The 14,441-nt window shown below is 48.4% G+C and overlaps 1 protein-coding gene across 3 annotated transcripts; it reads left to right on the top strand.

Moving 5' to 3' along the window:
* Positions 1-7,542: 7,542 nt before the first annotated feature.
* Positions 7,543-13,764, top strand: CREBZF (CREB/ATF bZIP transcription factor). Of its 3 annotated transcripts, XR_010200607.1 has the most exons (4): positions 7,543-8,567; positions 9,021-9,094; positions 10,002-10,095; positions 12,315-13,764. XR_010200607.1 is itself a non-coding variant. In XM_063951352.1 (2 exons), exons 1-2 carry the CDS (start codon positions 7,672-7,674, stop codon positions 9,034-9,036), a joined length of 912 nt encoding a protein of 303 aa, XP_063807422.1. In that variant the 5' UTR covers positions 7,543-7,671; the 3' UTR covers positions 9,037-12,219. The 3 variants fall into 3 exon arrangements, 1 of the variants encoding a protein (XP_063807422.1); XR_010200591.1 differs by lacking the exon at positions 12,315-13,764 and having other exon boundaries at positions 10,002-12,219; XM_063951352.1 differs by lacking the exon at positions 12,315-13,764 and having other exon boundaries at positions 9,021-12,219.
* Positions 13,765-14,441: the final 677 nt, after the last annotated feature.

Here is a 14,441-nt window from a genome sequence, read left to right as displayed (position 1 = left end):
ACAAAAGCCCTTTGGGGGGACAGAGTGAGAGTATGCCAGCACACACCAGAGCGCTATATACTGCAGGGACTGAGTTATGTCCCCTATAGCTTTATATCTATATATATATAATGTATACTGCGCCTAAATTTAGTGCCCCCTCTCTCTTTTTTTAACCCTTGTAGACTGCAGGGGAGAGCCAGGGAGCTTCCCTCCAACGGAGCTGTGAGGGAAAATGGCGCCAGTGTGCTGAGGAGATAGGCTCCGCCCCTTTTTCGCGGCCTATTCTCCCGTTTTTTATGGACTTCTGGCAGGGGTATTTACCTCATATATAGCCCCTGGGGCTATATATTGAGGTATTTTTGCCAGCCAAGGTGTTTTTATTGCTGCCTCAGAGCGCCCCCCCCCAGCGCTCTGCACCCTCAGTGACCGGAGTGTGAAGTGTGTATGAGGAGCAATGGCGCACAGCTGCAGTGCTGTGCGCTACCTTGGTGAAGACTGAGTCTTCATGCCGCCGATTTTCCGGACCATCTTCTTGCTTCTGGCTCTGTAAGGGGGACGGCGGCGCGGCTCCGGGACCGAACATCAAGGCTGGGCCTGCGGTCGATCCCTCTGGAGCTAATGGTGTCCAGTAGCCTAAGAAGCCCAATCCGGCTGCAAGCAGGAGAGTTCGCTTCTTCTCCCCTTAGTCCCTCGCTGCAGTGAGCCTGTTGCCAGCAGGTCTCACTGAAAAGAACAAATTCTAAGACTATAACTTTCTAAGAGCTCAGGAGAGCCCCTAGTGTGCATCCAACCTCGGCCGGGCACGAAATCTAACTGAGGCTTGGAGGAGGGTCATAGTGGGAGGAGCCAGTGCACACCAGGTAGTCTAAGATCTTTCTAGAGTGCCCAGCCTCCTTCGGAGCCCGCTATTCCCCATGGTCCTTACGGAGTTCCCAGCATCCACTAGGACGTTAGAGAAATTTATATAAAGCGCCATATCTGATAAATTAATAGACTTACTGTTGGCTGTTATCCACTAATCAAGGATTAAAACTTTTTATACTTACGGGGGGCCATTTTTACGGAGCCTGCCAATACTCTGCTTTTTAAAACTTAAACGTTTATCTTAGTTTATTTCTATATAAAGTGAACTAACACATACAATAATTTCTCGATTTAACGAACCAGCAGTGCCATTTTGTGTTAGACTAAAGCAATCCGCAATCGACTGGGGCAATTTGCAGACGACTGTATAAATAAATCTGCAATGTATGGGGTTCACAGGTTGCGGAATCAGACCAAAAATCAATTGGGATTATTAAATCAGATTGTCCAACATGTTGGATTTCAACAGCAGATGTAGATTGCTAGTGTATGGTAACAACCAGCAGATCTGCAGACTGTTTCTAGTAAACGGATGAGCCTTACAAGATTGTCAAATCGGTAGTTGCTGAAAATGATCTGCAAATCACTGAAAAATATCTGTAATGTATGGGCGCAGATGGAAAATGACAGTTAGGAGTTGATTGGTTGGTACTTTAGCTCTGTCCACTTCACTCTCCACGGCTTAATACACAGACCCCTGTATCCATCGCAGTGCCGCTGCAGTGTGCGCGCAGAGCTGCTCAGACGCATGTGTAGTATTAACCCCATCAGCCAGCTGTGTACGTTTAAGTGAAAGCAATATAGTGCTGTTTGTACTAGGTTGGTTCATATGACCATTAAGGGCAAATAGGCCCTCATGGCATAGGGGAAAATAAGAATTTACTTACCGATAATTCTATTTCTCGGAGTCCGTAGTGGATGCTGGGGTTCCTGAAAGGACCATGGGGAATAGCGGCTCCGCAGGAGACAGGGCACAAAAGTAAAGCTTTTACAGGTCAGGTGGTGTGTACTGGCTCCTCCCCCTATGACCCTCCTCCAGACTCCAGTTAGGTACTGTGCCCGGACGAGCGTACACAATAAGGGAGGATTTTGAATCCCGGGTAAGACTCATACCAGCCACACCAATCACACCGTACAACTTGTGATCTAAACCCAGTTAACAGTATGATAACAGAGGAGCCTCTGAAAGATGGCTTCCTAAACAATAACCCGAATTAGTTAACAATAACTATGTACAAGTATTGCAGATAATCCGCACTTGGGATGGGCGCCCAGCATCCACTACGGACTCCGAGAAATAGAATTATCGGTAAGTAAATTCTTATTTTCTCTATCGTCCTAAGTGGATGCTGGGGTTCCTGAAAGGACCATGGGGATTATACCAAAGCTCCCAAACGGGCGGGAGAGTGCGGATGACTCTGCAGCACCGAATGAGAGAACTCCAGGTCCTCCTTTGCCAGGGTATCAAATTTGTAAAAATTTACAAACGTGTTCTCCCCTGACCACGTAGCTGCTCGGCAGAGTAGTAATGCCGAGACCCCTCGGGCAGCCGCCCAAGATGAGCCCACCTTCCTTGCGGAATGGGCCTTAACAGATTTAGGCTGTGGCAGGCCTGCCACAGAATGTACAAGTTGAATTTTGTTACAAATCCAACGAGCAATCGACTGCTTAGAAGCAGGTGCACCCAACTTGTTGGGTGCATACAGTATAAACAGCGAGTCAGATTTTCTGACTCCAGCCGTCCTTTAAATGTATATTTTTAAGGCTCTGACAACGTCCAACAACTTGGAGTCCTTCAAGTCGTCTGTAGCCGCAGGCACTACAATAGGCTGGTTCAGGTGAAACGCTGATACCACCTTAGGGAGAAAATGCGGACGCGTCCGCAGCTCTGCCCTATGTCGAATGGAAAATGAAATAAGGGCTTTTATAAAACAAAGCCGCCAGTTCAGATACTCTCCCGGCCGAAGCCAGGGCCAGTAACATAGTCACTTTCCATGTGAGATATTTCAAATCCACCTTCTTTAGTGGTTCAAACCAATTTGATTTGAGGAAATCTAAAACTACATTTAGATCCCACGGTGCCACCTTAGGCACCACAGGAGGCTGTATATGCAGTACTCCTTTGATAAAAATCTGGACCTCAGGGACTGAGGCCAATTCTTTTTGGAAGAATATTGATAGGGCCGAAATTTGAACCTTAATAGATCCCAATTTGAGACCCATAGACAATCCTGATTGCAGGAAATGTAGGAAAACGACCCAGTTGAAATTCCTCCATCGGAGCACTCCGCTGCTCGCACCACGCAACATATTTTCGCCAAATACGGCGATAATGCTTCGCGGTGACTTCCTTCCTTGCCTTTATCAAGGTAGGAATGACTTCTTCTGGAATGCCTTTTCCTTTTAGGATCTGGCATTCAAAACGCCATGCCGTCAAACGCAGCCGCGGTAAGTCTTGAAAAAGACAAGTACCCTGCTGAAGCAGGTCCCTTCTCAGAAGTAGAGGCCACGGATCGTCCGTGACCATCTCTTGAAGTTCCGGGTACCAAGTCCTTCTTGGCCAATCCGGAGCCACTAGTCTTACTCCACTTTGCCGTATAATCCTCAATACCTTTGGTATGAGAGGCAGAGGAGGAAACACATATACCGACTGGTACACCCAAGGTGTTACCAGCGCGTCCACAGCTATTGCCTGCGGATCTCTTGACCTGGCGCAATACCTGTCCAATGTTTTGTTGAGGCGAGACGCCATCATGTCCACCATTGGTTTTACCCAACGGTTTAATAGCATGTGGAAAACTTCTGGATGAAGTCTCCACTCTCCCGGGTGAAGGTCGTGTCTGCTGAGGAAGTCTGCTTCCCAGTTGTCCACGCCCGGGATGAATACTGCTGACAGTGCTATCACGTGATTCTCCGCCCAGCGAAGGATCCTGGCAGCTTCTGCCATTGCCCTCCTGCTTCTTGTGCCGCCCTGTCTGTTTACATGGGCGACTGCCGTGATGTTGTCCGACTGGATCAACACCGGTCTTCCTTGAAGCAGAGGTTCCGCCTGGCTTAGAGCATTGTAGATTGCTCTTAGTTCCAGAATGCTTATGTGAAGAGACTTTTTCAGGCTCGACCACACTCCCTGGAAATTTCTTCCCTGTGTGACTGCTCCCCAGCCTCTCTGGCTGGCACCCGTGGTCACCAGGATCCAATCCTGCATGCCGAATCTGCGGCCCTCCAATAGATGAGCCTCCTGCAACCACCACAGAAGGGATACCCTTGTCCTCGGCGACAGGGTTATCCGCAGGTGCATCTGAAGATGCGACCCTGACCATTTGTCCAACAGATCCCTTTGCATGGAATCTGCCGAAAGGGATTGCTTCGTAAGAAGCTACCATTTTTTCCCAGGACTCTTGTGCATTGATGTACAGACACCTTTCCTGGTTTTAGGAGGTTCCTGACCAGGTCAGATAACTCCTTGGCTTTTTCTTCGGGAAGAAAAACCTTTTCTGAACTGTGTCCAGAATCATCCCCAGGAACAGCAGACGAGTTGTCGGCATTAATTGGGATTTTGGAATATTCAGAATCCATCCGTGCTGCTTTAGCACCTCTTGAGATAGTGCTAAACCCATCTCTAGCTGTTCTCTGGACCTTGCCCTTATTAGGAGATCGTCCAAGTATGGGATAATTAATACGCCTTTTCTTCGAAGAAGAAATATTATCTCGGCCATTACCTTTGTAAAGACCCGAGGTGCCGTGGACAAACCAAACGGCAGCGTCTGAAACTGATAGTGACAGTTTTGTACAACGAACCTGAGGTACCCCTGGTGTGAGGGGTAATTGGAACGTGGAGATACGCATCCTTGATGTCCAAGGATACCATAAAGTCCCCTTCTTCCAGGTTCGCTATCACTGCTCTGAGTGACTCCATCTTGAACTTGAACTTCTTTATGTACAGGTTCAAGGACTTCAGATTTAGAATAGGCCTTACCGAGCCATCCGGCTTCGGTACCACAAAAAGAGTGGAATAATACCCCTTCCCTTGTTGTAGAAGAGGTACCTTGACTATCACCTGCTGAGAATACAGCTTGTGAATGGCTTCCAAAACCGTCTCCCTTTCTGAGGGGGACGTTGGTAAAGCAGACTTCAGGAAACGGCGAGGTGGCTCTGTCTCTAATTTCAACCTGTACCCCTGAGATATTATCTGCAGGATCCAGGGATTTACCTGCGAGTGAGCCCACTGCGCGCTGTAATTCTTGAGACGACCGCCTACCGCCCCCGAGTCCGCTTGCGAAGCCCCAGCGTCATGCTGAGGCTTTTGTAGAAGCCGGGGAGGGCTTCTGTTCCTGGGAAGGAGCTGCCTGTTGCTGTCTCTTCCCTCGTCCTCTGCCTCGTGGCAGATATGAATAGCCCTTTGCTCTCTTATTTTTAAAGGAACGAAAAGGCTGCGATTGAAAGGTCGGTGCCTTTTTCTGTTGGGGAGTGACTTGAGGTAGAAAGGTGGATTTCCCGGCCGTAGCCGTGGCCACCAAATCCGATAGACCGACCCCAAATAACTCCTCTACGCATCGCCTGTCCACTGTCGTGTCCATAAAGCTCTTCTGGCCGAAATGGACATAGCACTTACCCGTGATGCCAGTGTGCAGATATCTCTCTGTGCATCACGCATATAAAGAAATGCATCCTTTATTTGTTCTAACGACAGTAAAATATTGTCCCTGTCCAGGGTATCAATATTTTCGATCAGGGACTCTGACCAAACTACCCCAGCACTGCACATCCAGGCAGTCGCAATAGCTGGTCGTAGTATAACACCTGCATGTGTGTATATACCTTTTTGGATATTTTCCATCCTCCTATCTGATGGATCTTTAAGTGCGGCCGTCTCAGGAGAGGGTAACGCCACTTGTTTTGATAAGCGTGTTAGCGCTTTGTCCACCCTAGGAGGTGTTTCCCAGCGCTCCCTAACCTCTGGCGGGAAAGGGTATAAAGCCAATAACTTCTTTGAAATTAGCAGTTTTTTATCGGGGCACCCCACGCTTCATCACACACGTCATTTAATTCTTCTGATTCGGTAAAAACTACTGGTAGTTTTTTCACACCCCACATAATACCCTGTTTAGTGGTACCTGTAGTATCAGCTAAATGTAACATCTCCTTTATTGCCAAAATCATATAACGTGTGGCCCTTTTGGAAAATACGGTTGATTCGTCACCTTCACTACCGGAATCAGTGCCTGTGTCTGGGTCTGTGTCGACCGACTGAGGCAAGGGGCGTTTTACAGCCCCTGACGGTGTTTGAGGCGCCTGGACAGGCACTAAGTGAGTGTCCGGCCGCCTCATGTCGGCAAACGACTGCTTAAGCGAGTTGACGCTATCCCGTAATTCCACAAATAAAGGCATCCATTCTGGTGTCGACCCCCTAGAAGGTGACATCCTCATATTTGGCAATTGCTCCGCCTCCACACCAATAACGTCCTCATACATGTCGACACACACGTACCGACACACAGCAGACACACAGGGAATGCTCTATACGAAGACAGGACCCACTAGCCCTTTGGGGAGACAGAGGGAGAGTCTGCCAGCACACACCAAAAAGCGCTATATATGACAGGGATAGCCTTATGATTAAGTGCTCCCTTATAGCTGCTTTTATATTAATATATTGCCATTTATTTTGCCCCCCCTCTCTGTTATACCCTGTTTCTGTAGTGCAGTGCAGGGGAGAGACCTGGGAGCCTTCCTGACCAGCGGAGCTGTGACAGAAAATGGCGCCGTGTGCTGAGGAGATAGGCCCCGCCCCTTTTCCGGCGGGCTCGTCTCCCGCTATTTAGTACATTTAGGCAGGGGTAAATATCTCCATATAGCCTCTGGGGCTATATGTGAGGTATTTTTAGCCTTTTTAAAGGTTTACATTTGCCTCCCAGGGCGCCCCCCCCCAGCGCCCTGCACCCTCAGTGACTGCCGTGTGAAGTGTGCTGAGAGGAAAATGGCGCACAGCTGCAGTGCTGTGCGCTACCTTAAGAAGACTGCAGGAGTCTTCAGCCGCCGATTCTGGACCTCTTCTTGCTTCAGCATCTGTGAGGGGGCCGGCGGCGTGGCTCCGGTGACCATCCAGGCTGTACCTGTGATCGTCCCTCTGGAGCTTCATGTCCAGTAGCCAAGAAGCCAATCCATCCTGCACGCAGGTGAGTTCACTTCTTCTCCCCTCTGTCCCTCGTTGCAGTGATCCTGTTGCCAGCAGGAATCACTGTAAAATAAAAAACCTAAGCTAAACTCTCTAAGCAGCTCTTTATGAGAGCCACCTAGAATTGCACCCTTCTCGGCCGGGCACAAAAATCTAACTGGAGTCTGGAGTCGGGTCATAGGGGGAGGAGCCAGTACACACCACCTGACCTGTAAAAGCTTTACTTTTGTGCCCTGTCTCCTGCGGAGCCGCTATTCCCCATGGTCCTTTCAGGAACCCCAGCATCCACTTAGGACGATAGAGAAATAGTCTTATTTATACATAGCTGGCTAGTTCCCCTTCGCTGTAAGGACCTGACGGCTGGGGTCTACAATGGTCCATTCGGTAAATGGGAAATAGCCATGTTTGTACAGGGATGGATAGTTCCCCTTCACATGCAGGACCTGACCGCTAGGTGGCAACAAGGTCCTTTAAGCCAAGGGGAAATCCTTTCACCACTGTCACTGCGCTCAATCTTCCCGCGTCCGCCGTTGAGTTGACTTTAGCTCCTCCCAGCATCTGACGTCAACAAGGTCCTTCCGGCGAAGGGAGCAGGCGAGTCAGCAGAGAGGTTGGCGACGCCATCACAGCGCTCCTCCGACAAGGCCGCCATGAGGCATCGGCTGAGAGAGAGGCCACAGCCAGCGATGGCGGCCAGCAGCAATGGCCGCAGGAAGGCGAGGAGGAACCGAGCCGCTCCGGCCGGGGAAGAGCTGTCCCCCGCTCCGACCACCAGTGACTGTGCCGCGCCCTGCTGTGAGAAGACGCCACTGCCGGAGCTGGAAGACTTGCTGGCCGTGGATGAGGCCTGCGGCTGGTGGGAGGAGGACGCTGAGGTCCCCGAGGACCCCTCACTGGCAGATCTCCTGCAGCAGCTAGTCGGCTGCGAGGACGTGCGGCCTAGCAACACGTTGGCCGCCTGTTCCACACCCAACATGGCCGCCAGTACCACCACACCCAAGATGGCCGCCGCCTTCTCCAGTACCATCAACAACATGACCGCCTCCTCGCATAACACCACCACCACAGCAGACCAGCCCGGCCGCCGCCGCGGAGGCCCCAGCAACCGAAATGCTTTGGCCGCCCGCCTCAACCGCCTGCGACGGAAGGAGTACGTCAGCGGGCTGGAGGTCCGGGTGGCGCGCCTGGCCGGGGAGAACGCGCGTCTGGAGCGCGAGCGGGAGACGTTGGGCGCGCGGGTGCGCGAGCTGGAAGAGGAGTCTCGCTACCTAAGGGCGGTGCTGGCTAACGACACCTCCCTCTGCCAGCTGCTGGGCCGCTTGACCGGCCTGGGCGGGGTCCGCATGTCCACGTCGCTCTTCCTCAAGCCTCGCCCACCGCGACCGGCCGACCACGACTACGCGCTGCCCAGGGCCGAGGAGGGGGAGCCGCAGGAAGGAGGAGCGCCCTCTGCTGGAGGAGGAGTCTGCCTGCATGTGGACCAGGACAAGGTGTCAGTGGAGTTCTGCCCGGCCTGTTCCAGGAGGGCATCGTCTGCAGCCAAAATGTAGGGTCAAGTAACTGCTCTGACTTATGTGCTGGACATCTGAAGACAGACCCCCAGAGATAGACACTTGTGTGCTGGTGCACTGGGTATAGGGTGCCCTATGGGACCCAGCTGGGCAATATGGGCCTCTGCTGCTGTGGGACTAGAAGTCCCAGCATATAGCCACAGTCTGATTTGTAGTTCCATAGCAGCTGCAGAGCCACAGATTGCTTAGAACTGCTCAATGAAGGTCCTGTAATAACTCCTAGTGACATATGCTGTGTTCTGATCCGTGTCATTATGGGTGGCGGGTATTGCTGGGTGTGACGATCTGCCAGGGGAGGGCTTCTGGGTGGCTGATAATGACTATGCCTGTGGTTTATTAGACAGCTAAACTGATTACAGCGGTGTATCGCTATGTTTGGCATGACTTTTGTATGGTATGGTACAATACTAGTAAACCTCTCTTGACAGTTTCTTTTTTAGGTGAATTGTCGGCTTGCTCCGTTGCAGGAGTTACAGAGCAGCGCTTTTCGCCTCGCAACCTGGTAAGGATCTCAGTCACTACCTAATGCAGATCTCGCCTTTATATATAAGGTGGACAGACAGCTGTTCATCTCCAGTTATACTCCCATATACAAATACTGAAGAGTCATTGCAGACAGCTCTGATTGCATATACATGATGTTGTAAGCCAGGTTTAAAGCAATATGTGAGAAACACCTTCCCCATTACTTTCCTTAATGCAGTGTATTAATTAGCATAATTGCCAAAGAGCTGTCTCGTGTGGAAGTTGCATTTATGTCTAATCTCCCTGCTACCTTACACCAATGAAAGCTCTTGTCTACTTAACGCACTCTTCTTCTAAAAAGCATTCTATAGTTCAATGCTGGTCTCTTGCTATGATAGAAGCGTGTGTGTTAACATTTGTGCCCCAGTTACGGGGCATCTGTAAATCGCATCACTCAGACCGTGTGAGCATTCCTTTAGTAAATTAGTCACGCCACTACTCTGCAGTGGTTACAAGTTAGACCCTTTTTAAAGGGTTACATGTAGGCTACACTGTGATAGGAAACATTGAAATTGTTTGTAAAGTGAGATTTCAGAAGGGCTGATACATGCGGCTATGTGTATGCACTGATTCACTACATTTCTGCTGATCTGAGAATGGCTACTCGCACCTATAGCTTAATTTGAGTACTTGTGCGTAGCTTAGTGAGTTTGCACCTTACTTATCTGCTCAGGTGTTCACTCTGCTGATAAGAGAGCTGCCTGTCGGGGCCCGTGATGCACTATGCGTAGCCTCCGCTGCAGTTTTGCAGTCGCACAGTGATTTGTAATGGCTCGCCAGTAGAAAGGCTTTAAAGTGAATCATTAGAATACAGACCTTTTGAAATCTCGCTTCTCTCCGATGAGTATGTGTATTTAGCATCCTTGTTTTTCTTTATGCTAAAGTGGATTCACCTGTATGGGCAGAAGATCCGGGACCCGCTGCTGACCACATCCTGCTTTGTATTAAAAGGTAGTATGGTTCATGAGGAGAGCGGAGGTAATGCCGGGGATTTTCATCTTACCCTTTGTGTGCATATGTAAAGGTGTTTGAAATATGGGTAGTTTGGGGGGGGGGGGGTATATGAGGGTAGGTCAAAGTCTTGTTTTGGGATCCATTCAATTTGCCAGTGGCCAGGATACCGACGCCGAAATCCCGGCAAAATAGGACTATTCCCACTCGTGGGTGTCCACGACACCCACAGAGTGGGAGTAGATCCTGTGGCGAGCGCAGACATCTGACATCACGCCCACTGGTAAATCATACGGGTTCTCTTGTTTTCTGTGGGGCTTAAGTATAAAAGCAGATTTCATGCATATAGCAAGAATTGGACACAAACTATCCGTGAAGTTGTTTAAAAAAAAAATAATAATAATAATATTTCTTAGGTCAAATAAACATACAAAATAATGCATATATAATTCCATACAAATTGTAGTTTATAAGGAGATTTCAAAAGGCATCTACATACATTACATAAATAAATATATAATTATCATTTATGTATTTTTTTCTTTTCTTCCAGTGGAGGATTGGGTGTAGCCCGGGGAGTAGAGAATAGCTCAGTATGGAGATAGTGGGCTAAAATGTTGATTGGGTTGAGAAGAGAAAGGCAGACATACGTTTGCCGAAGTACTAATAGTTGCCGTCATGTAATCCATGCTGTAGGAGCACCATTGTACAGCTACTTAAGACAGGCTGCTAGAAGTCCCTCCTTTTTGTTTCCTCTGATCAGTAAGGTGTGATTTAATTAGTGTAGTAAGGGTCGTTATTGTTCTGAATATGCTTTACAGAACTGTGCTTTAAGTACATAAACTGTAACAACCTAAGGCTGGGTACACACCAGACAGGCATGTCAGTGGACCTGCCGTCATGCTGACGGTAGGCAGTCCAGTTATGTATATACACTTACCAATTGGCCACTTGATAAGTCGGTTCTCGCATCACAGCTGGGCGGACATTTAAATTCAAATGCCCACTCAGCTATGACGTCTGCCCCCGCAGCAAGTGAACAGGCAGTCTGCCCGTACACACAGCCAGATGCACAGCCAATGCAATATGTCTGGGAATAATGTTGTTCAGAGACAGATCAGGAGTACATACCCACCGACGGGCGTTTGCGGTATATCCTCTGTTTGCCGGTATATTGCATAGTGTGTACCCAGCTTAAAGCAAACGCTACTGCTGTAATTACAAATAATTTGTTTGGCAACAGGGCTTCCTTTCAGCTGCGAACAAACGAGAATTGGCTCCCTGCCAGAAAATGGTTCAGAATTTCTTTAGCTGAAATATGTTGCCGTCCATATGGTTGGCATTAAGCACAGATTAGTATCTTTGTAAAATAAGTGCATTAGGAAGATGCCCATATTGGGGTTAGATGAAAAATGAAGATCATTAGAAAAAAAAAATTTTTCTAACATATTTCTGTAATCGTTTGCCCCCCACCCCCCTTCCCAAAAGAAAAGCTGCTTTTAAACTTAAACCCTTCACAGCATGAGAACTTATGCACAGGAAAAATGCTTCTCTAGTGCGTGTTAGAAAGTGGAAGCAGAATTTGGATTCGATGTGGGTAGAAGCACTTTTATTTTATTTTTTCCTAGAAGTCCTTCATTTTTTTTTTTTTTTTGTAAACCTTTTGGTTTTCAACCTCAACACTTAAGTATTCCCAGCAGGCCAGGTTTTGTGGATTTCTCTGTGAAGCAGGATAGATAACCTAATTCAGTTAGTCAGTAATTATAACTCGCCTGTGCATGATTAAATGCATCCACAAAACTACCTGCTGGGGGTACTTGGCTGGAATTGAGACTACCTGGTCGAAAATAAATGTTTCTGTATTGTGTGTTCCTTCTCTGGGATTCTGTGTAATTGAAACACAACTGAGTTTGTGTAGTTAATGTCAATATGTTACTTTGTGTATGTAACAAAGATTATTATTTTTGAATACTTGAATCTTGTACATAATTTGGGAACCAATGCAGCAATATTATAAAACTACTTTTGTTCCAGAATGATTGTTCAGGCTGTTTCCACGTTGCCTGTGGATTACAGAATATCCTATCTTTATACTTGCCACTAACGTGCATGTAGAATGAGCAGGTCCTGTAATAAACTGATTGCTGCAAATTGTCTGGTGCTTTTTCATACTAATTGTGGGGTTATTTGAAGCTCGTGAAACGTGAGATCATAATACATTAATCTTTCCCTTTTTCTTCAAACAGCTCCACCCGAAAGCGCCTGTCTCTTATACGCAAGGTGGTATCAGTATATTGTGTGAGGGTATTTGACTGTAGTGTCACATCTACAATTTAGAAAAGTTATAAAACATACCGGTAAACATTGTGAGAATGGGATATGGAAGAAGATGGTCTACACACTGATTTATCAAATGGATGCGAATAAGTGCTACCCTCCTGTTGCTGGTGTCATAGCCTACAGACCAAAGCATAGATATACATTTTAGGGAGTTTAAAGAAGTCTGCACCTCTGCTACATTTATTATTTATTTGGTGCCACAAGGGTTCCGCAGCGCCTAACAGTACATAAATAGGCAAAACAAGAAAACAGCGACTTACAGTACAAGACAATGTAGAACAAGTATGTGGTATATAAACGTAGCTGCATCAGGGGACATGACACTGAAATAAGCATCAGGATGGCAGAAATTGAGGGTTATTTGCCATTGTAGGGAGTAGAAGATAGTTTTCAGTAAGAGAAGGAAAAGCACTCTAGCGGAGAGGGCCCTGCTTGTGAGAGCTTACATTCTGAGGGGTGACAGATGCGGTTCAAAGCTGTGTGGAGAGTGTGATAGGGAGAGGTAGAGAACTCCAAAGGTAGGGAGCAACACAGTCAAAATCTTGGAGGCATGAAATAGTCAGAAGGCAGGAGAGGTGTCATGCATTTGTGGAGAGAAGAGGACGGGTGGGAGTGTAAAGGGAGGTAAGGTCAGATATGTCAATGCGAGAGGAGTGGGTGAGCATGAGAAGTGTGAATTGGATTGTGAAGGTGAGCCAGTGTAGGACAGGGGAGGTGGACGTTACATGCGTGGAGAGGAAGAGGAGACCGGCAGCAGTGTTGAGGATAGATTGGAATGGAGGGAGGTGTTTTCAGAGAGGCCAGATAGGAGGCGATTATAGTAGTCCAGGCTGGAGATGACCAGTGAGTGGATGAGGATCTTGGTAGCATTCAGGGTGAGAAAGGGTCTGATCCTGGAACTATCTTTGAGATGAAAACTGCAGCACTGCAAAAGGCGCTGAATGTGTGGTTTGATGGAGAAGTCAAGGATTACCCGAAGACAATGCACTCGGGGCTAGAGGAGATAGTTGTGCAGTCAACAGATGGTGACCTTGTGGGGGGGTGGGAAGATGTTCAGCTCAGTCTTTGCGCATGTTATGTTTAAGAATACGCTGGGACATCCAAGAAGAGATAGCTGAGCGACAGTTGGAGATACGAGGGAGGATAGCGGGGAAAGGGGTCAGGTGAGGACAGGTAGATTTGAGTGTCCTCAGCATAGAGATGATATTGGATGTCAAGCTAATGAGCTCACCTAAAGAGGACATATAACGAGAGATAAGGATTCATGTAACATGTAGTAGTATTATTACATTTCTCTGACGTCCTAAGTGGATGCTGGGGACTCCGTCAGGACCATGGGGATTAGCGGCTCCGCAGGAGACAGGGCACAAAAGTAAAAGCTTTAGGATCAGGTGGTGTGCACTGGCTCCTCCCCCTATGACCCTCCTCCAAGCCTCAGTTAGATTTTTGTGCCCGGCCGAGAAGGGTGCAATCTAGGTGGCTCTCCTAAAGAGCTGCTTAGAGTAAAAGTTTGTTAGGTTTTTTATTTTCAGTGAGTCCTGCTGGCAACAGGCTCACTGCTACGAGGGACTTAGGGGAGAGAAGTGAACTCACCTGCGTGCAGGATGGATTGGCTTCTTAGGCTACTGGACACCATTAGCTCCAGAGGGAGTCGGAACACAGGTCTCACCCTGGGGTTCGTCCCGGAGCCGCGCCGCCGACCCCCCTTGCAGATGCCGAAAAGTGAAGGTCCAGAAACGGCGGCAGAAGACTCTTCAGTCTTCATAAGGTAGCGCACAGCACTGCAGCTGTGCGCCATTGTTGTCAGCACACTTCATAGCAGCGGTCACTGAGGGTGCAGGGCGCTGGGGGGGGGCGCCCTGGGCAGCAATGATAGTACCTTATTCTGGCTAAAAATACATCACATATAGCCCCTGGGGGCTATATGGATGTATTTAACCCCTGCCAGGTCTCAGAAAAACGGGAGAAGAAGCCCACCGAAAAGGGGGCGGGGCCTATTCTCCTCAGCACACAGCGCCATTTTCCCTCACAGA

The sequence above is a fragment of the Pseudophryne corroboree genome, chromosome 2 (assembly GCF_028390025.1).
Source record: "Pseudophryne corroboree isolate aPseCor3 chromosome 2, aPseCor3.hap2, whole genome shotgun sequence".
NCBI lineage: Eukaryota > Metazoa > Chordata > Amphibia > Anura > Myobatrachidae > Pseudophryne > Pseudophryne corroboree.
This window is presented reverse-complemented; position numbering and strand designations above follow the sequence as displayed.